The sequence below is a fragment of the Leptodactylus fuscus genome, chromosome 2, assembly GCF_031893055.1.
Source record: "Leptodactylus fuscus isolate aLepFus1 chromosome 2, aLepFus1.hap2, whole genome shotgun sequence".
Lineage (NCBI taxonomy): Eukaryota > Metazoa > Chordata > Amphibia > Anura > Leptodactylidae > Leptodactylus > Leptodactylus fuscus.
Window position 1 is genome coordinate 228,983,938 of NC_134266.1, and position 6,222 is coordinate 228,990,159.

A 6,222-nucleotide genomic window follows, 5' to 3' on the forward strand; every position below is an offset into this window, starting at 1 on the left:
GAGGAATGGGGGGTTTGGGACCCCCCTCTAGTGATTGGTGGGGGTCCTAGATATGTTGCATATATTCCCCTTAACTTAACTGACAATTGCAACTGTACGATTATATTTCGGGCAAATCAAAAACCAAGAGAGCTGCCAACAATAATCTAATATCTACAGTTGGTTGTTTGTCCAGGTCATGTTGATATACATAGTATATCCCTCAAGCTTTTTGGCTGTATTTGCTGGGAGTTGTAGTCAGACAAACATTGACAATAATAATAATCCTACACGTCCAATTAAAAAAAAAATATAACAAAAATATAAAACAACTATTGCAAAGGGAGCAAATGAGTCGGATCCATTTCTGAGTAAGAACTTTCCAACACCAACATAGCATTCAGACCACACAATTGGGATCAGTAACACACCCATCTGGTCAGTGACTTATGACTTCTACATTCTACAGTGACACACCAAAATCTCACAGTCCACAGATTAAACGAAATCCTGTTACTAGGGCTGGAAAACCTGGAAAACTTCAAGCGACGGTTCAGATTTAGCATTTTTCTTAATGCCAGCTTGCAGACAGTATAAGTATTTGTGCAGCTTATGTAGAAGTTTCCTGAGCTGAGCACATTCTTCTCCTACAAGACATATAATACAGGGTCTGCCGTCTCCACATACTTATACTGAAAGCTCAATGAACTTTGAGTTGGAAATGATTTTTTTTTTTCCTTTCGTTGTAAATTCTTTCTCCTTATCTAAATATGAGTCATAATGTGAATAAGTCCGCTCTGCGCAAATCGTATTAACCCCCTCAATGCTAAGTGCCCAACAGCCAGCCACTGTAGAGAGTGCAGGTGCCTTTAAATCTAGAGACTACAATTGTGCTGCGGTAAGATATATCAGGCAATAGATTTGTCTGCAGATTTCTAGTCCAGTCTGAATGACTGTCCAGGCTGGAGTGGTCAGTGGGCGTGAACAGGAGGGAGGTTGCAGGTAACTGAAGATGGATGGCAGCCAGCCACACCTAGCTGTGACATACAGTAAGCTGATCCCTCTGCCCCTACCCCCTTCCTACAAACCAACATATAAAGGGGAAGCTGCTGCCTGACAGACACTGGATCCCTCTAGCAGACCAGCAGCACCAGCTTCTCTCCTCTTATCATCTACACTTGGCACAATGGCTTACCAACAAAGAGGCTTCAGCACTCGCTCAGCTATCCCTGCGGGAGGTGTTAGCTCAGTTAGAATTAGCCAGACTCGCACAACCTCTGGAGCTGGTGGAGGATTTGGGAGGGCAGGAGGCTTCAGCAGCTCAAGCTTGTCCAACCTTGGCCAAGTGAGGAAGAGCGTCTCCTACAGTGTTGGCAGCAGCAGAGGTGGTGTCGGTGGTGGCTCTCTCTATGGAGTTGGAGCTGGGTCTGGATTCGGTGGTGGCTTTGGAGGTGGCTTCGGAGGTGGCCATGTCGCTGGACCTGGAATCCAGGAAGTGACCATCAACCACAGCCTGCTGGCACCCCTGAACCTGGAGATTGACCCCACAATTCAAAACGTCAGGAAGGAAGAGAGAGAGCAGATCAAGACCTTGAACAACAAGTTTGCTTCTTTCATTGACAAGGTAAAGGATGCAACTATAAGAGTTTTATCATTCATTCTATTAATTTGCCAACCATGCTGTTTGGTGAAAGTAGGGTGGAGACATTCAATTGTATAATAAAAATGGATAAGACTAATACGTGCATAGACTATGTACTCGAGTCCAGATTTCATTCATTGAAGAGTTATAGAACACACCATCTAGAAATGACATATTGCCTGCAGTGTTACTGTGACTGCATTCATCTCCGTGCAACTCCCAAGAGCACAGTACAACTAAGTAATACCTTAATCCTTAACCTTATAAGTGCCACAGCAGGTGCATCTTAGAAAAATGTGATCTAATACACTCTTACACTATGTGTTAACATTGTCATTTTTTTCTACTAACAGGTACGATTCCTGGAACAACAAAACAAAGTTTTGGAGACAAAATGGGATCTTCTGCAGAAACAGAAGACTTCTACAACCAGCAACATTGGACCCTTGTTCGAAACTTACATTGCCAACCTCAGGAGGCAGCTAGACAGCCTGATCAACGATAAGAGCAGACTGGATGGAGAACTGAGGAACATGCAAGACACAGTGGAAGACTTCAAGAACAAGTAAGTCAACCTATGAAACTTTAGATTCCTTTATAAATGCATGCATTATTAGGAATTGTATGCTTATTGTATATTGTGTGGACAGACACATTACTGTACATTACGGTAACAAAATACTTGCAAAGCTTTTTGTATGGGCGAGGGCCACACCCTAAAGGGACCATAGAAAGTGGAAAGGGGGCAGGGTTCGCAAAATCCTGCCTTGGCCAGGCAGAGGCTGACAGGAACTAAAGCAAACAATGTAGATAAACCTGGGGTGTGTCTCATAGAGGAAAGTCAATAGCAGGTAATCTATATCAAGTCAGATCTACAAGTCCAGTACAAACGGGCCTGGCACAGACAATTATCGATATCTAGTGTCATCCCCTAAAATTAGAGTTAAACATATACACAAACATACTTATATACATGTTCACACTTTGCAGGACAGGGATACTGTACTTCAGTATAAATGGGCTCTGTGCACGGTATGGCGGGTTTACAGACTTTTGCATAAGTGCTCAGAACTACTGGAGATTTTATATTTCCACCATATAAGAGCAAGTACTAGACGCTTTCATAGGATCAGCCCATTGTTACTAACACTAAGTACAAACACTAGCTCCTGCCAAAGCTTATAATGAAGGCTCCCTTGATACACAGAACAGCACACAACGTAACCTTTTCCTTCCCGGAGGAACTTTTTCAGCTGCATTTAGTTTCTAAAGTCCTGGCATACTTCTTTGCACAATGTTGGCATGATATGTTGCCCAGTATGAAATCTTTTTAGTGCCCAGGTCTAACCGGAGATATCACATTAGAGACACTTACAAGGAAAATTACAACAAGGTCTAGTAGTCTGGTATCTTGGTCTGAAATACCATGATTCTTAGGATAACCTAGTATGGGAGAGGTAAGGTTCATTAAACAGAGCATGAAAGGAAAAACTTGGCCGCCCGGTTTCCTGAGGAGATTATATAACAAGGAATAGAAAGGGAATACTGTTGTTTTTTTGTTTCGCGTTTCAAGCCCTTCCTGCCAAGTGTACTCACCATCCATGTCTCTTCTTTCCTCCTTCACAGGTATGAGGATGAAATCAACAAGCGTACTACAGCTGAGAATGAATTTGTTGTGCTCAAGAAGGTAAGATTTTCTTAATAAAATAGTCCAGTCAGGGTAAAGACATGTTCCAGCTTCTGGATGAACCTAGTATGAGATCCTTCAGTACCATAAAGGAGAACTAGATCAGTTATGGACTGCTAGAAGATCCTAGTACGGCCGTAGACAATGTAGTTATGTACTGTCAGAGGAACCTGGAATTTCCTGACGGTTTTCTTTTCGTTACAGGATGTGGATGGTAACTACCTTAACAAAGTAGAGCTGGAAGCCAAGGTGGATGCTCTGACTGATGAGATCAACTTCCTGAGGGCCCTATATGAAGCTGTACGTAGCACTATATGTTGTTTGTATATGTAGATATCTACTCAATTTGTTCATCTAGTGTTATTATTTCTAAATTGGGATATCACTTTCCATCTGCAGGAGCTGCGAGAGCTGCAGACACAGATCTCAGACACCTCAGTTGTCCTGTCCATGGACAACAACAGAGCCTTGGACCTGGACAGCATCATTGCAGAAGTTAAGTCTCAGTATGAAGAAATTGCCCAAAAGAGCCGTGCTGAGGCTGAATCTGTGTACCAAAACAAAGTAAGCTTACAATACGTACTGTGACTGATATGGCGTGCCGCTCTAGATATTAGATTCATTTCCAGCAGCTGTAAATCTACCAATGAATAGGAGATTGCGAAACTTATTGCAAATTTTTCTTATACAGTTCCAGGAGCTCCAACTCACGGCTGGACGTCATGGAGATGACCTGCGCTCCACCAAGGCCGAGATCTCTGAGCTGAACCGTAGCATCCAAAGGCTTCAGGCTGAGATTGAGAATGTGAAGGCCCAGGTAATGTTATCGTCCTGTCCAGACAGATTTAACGTAAGGTACCGAGGCCTCAGATGGAGAATACGCAATAATATTTCAGAATTGATGAGTTGCTTCTGGGAGTGGGATTCGTTTTAGCAATAGTTGGGAAACACATATACCATGATGGCCTCAGTGGCACACGCACAGTAGATGCATTTTAGTGTATCACCTTAGTAGTTAAGCTATGAAGTCCAATGAATGGCATGTGCAGAGAGACCTCAATGGTGGATGTACATAACATCATCCTTTATAGGAACATGGAAGGAAAGACTTGGATGTGTGAGTAGGATAGAAGAGTAAAATAATATGAAAGGAGTTTATATAATGGTTATAATAGCTGGAGACACCAGGAATGTGTCCTCTCTGTGAGTCTATATTGGGGATTGGTGTGGCTCCATTGAGAGGACTCATTTCTGGTGTCTCCATAGAGGTTAAAAAGTTTTTCACTTCATTTTTTTTTTTTTTGTAGTAGTATTGTTGCCTCCCTATTGAATTTTAGATAATGTAGCATTGGTACCGTATAACAGTTTATAGCAGGTGCAATAACGGGAGATTTAATACTGCCTGGAAGCAACAAAAAGCAAGCAGCGAGCAGATACTCGGATTAGTCGCTGCGTAGATGCCTTTGTGAAAGTTTAGTCTGAGGGCAGGGCGTAGGCGCATGATTCATAGTGCGATCAGCTGCCGCTCTTAAATAATGCATTTCTAGCTACCTGTACAATGTCTGACTCCTGAATACACCTGCTTTCTAAAAACTATACAGACAAATACACCATTACAATATACAAGATTATAGTAAATGGACCATATAATAATGTATTTTTTTTATTATTATTTAGCGTGCCAAACTGGAAGCACAGATCGCTGAGGCTGAAGAGCGTGGTGAACTGGCACTGAAGGATGCCCGCTCCAAACTGGCCGAACTGGAGGCCGCTCTTCAGAAGGCCAAGCAGGACATGGCTCGCCAACTGCGCGAATACCAGGAACTGATGAATGTCAAACTAGCTCTGGATATTGAGATCGCCACCTACAGGAAACTGCTGGAAGGAGAAGAGAGCAGGTATGGAAGACTCTTAGGCTGTATTAAGTCTTATATTTGCCCTGACTTTGGTAAAATTTCGATATAATAAACTGTTTTTCTGTTCTTTCTCAGACTGACCGGTGAAGGTGTTGGCGCTGTTAGCGTATGTAAGTATCTGTATTTATAATAAAGTGACCACTTGGGATCACATATTTATGTAAAAGAGCTCTTCCCATACTACACACAGGAACCCTAACCAATTTCTTTTATTTACAGCTGTGGTGAACTCAAGCAGCTCCGGCATTGGAGGTGGAAGTGGATATGGTGGCTTTTCTGGAAGCAGCTTTGGTGTTGGATCAGGATACGGCGGCGGCTCTGTGAAGTTCAGCAGCGGTGGTGGATCTAGTGCTGTGAAGTCCTACTCTGTGACAACATCTTCCAGCAGAAGCAGCATTAAATACTAAGAAGCTATTATAGCCCATGACTGATGACATCACCAGTGCCATCCATTCCTTTCAATGCAAACATGTTTTATTTTGCAGAATAGTGGCACTATCTTAGGGGCCTTGCAATATGAAATCTTATTGTTGTGCCAAGTATTTGCAACAAAACTTGTCTGTTTGGGGGTATGGCTGGCCACTGATGTTATTAAAAGCAACACCTCTTTGTCTTTGCAATATTCTCTTTTGCTCCCTCTGACTGCCCTTTTAGTCTGTGTTCTCCTTGAGCGCACGCAGTGACATCACAACTGGCTGGTGCTTATATCATACTCTTAAGGCCATCTTACAGCAGCCTTATAAAACCTCTGCAGGTCAATGTTTAGTATGGAGGTGATGCCCGGATCCCCCCCAAAAAAAATTACAGTATTTCTGGGTGGATTAAACATTTTATAGTATCCTTATGCAGAGAGAGAATTTCCTTTATTGTATATATCAATAGAAACATTCGGTGCTATATTTCACCCTATAAGGTCTACCCATATAGCTGATGCCAAGGAAGAAAAATGTCTGCAACTAAAACTCCCTGATGCCTTTAATGTTTGTACCTGCATCTGT

At 42.5% G+C, this 6,222-nt stretch overlaps 1 protein-coding gene across 1 annotated transcript; it reads left to right on the forward strand.

Moving 5' to 3' along the window:
* The first annotated feature begins 949 nt into the window (after positions 1-949).
* LOC142195745 (keratin, type II cytoskeletal 7-like) lies at positions 950-6,007 on the forward strand. Its single transcript, XM_075265761.1, has 9 exons — positions 950-1,603; positions 1,975-2,186; positions 3,248-3,308; positions 3,513-3,608; positions 3,708-3,872; positions 4,000-4,125; positions 4,986-5,206; positions 5,300-5,334; positions 5,444-6,007. Exons 1-9 carry the CDS (start codon positions 1,166-1,168, stop codon positions 5,629-5,631), a joined length of 1,542 nt encoding a protein of 513 aa, XP_075121862.1. The 5' UTR covers positions 950-1,165; the 3' UTR covers positions 5,632-6,007.
* The last annotated feature ends 215 nt before the right edge of the window (positions 6,008-6,222 follow it).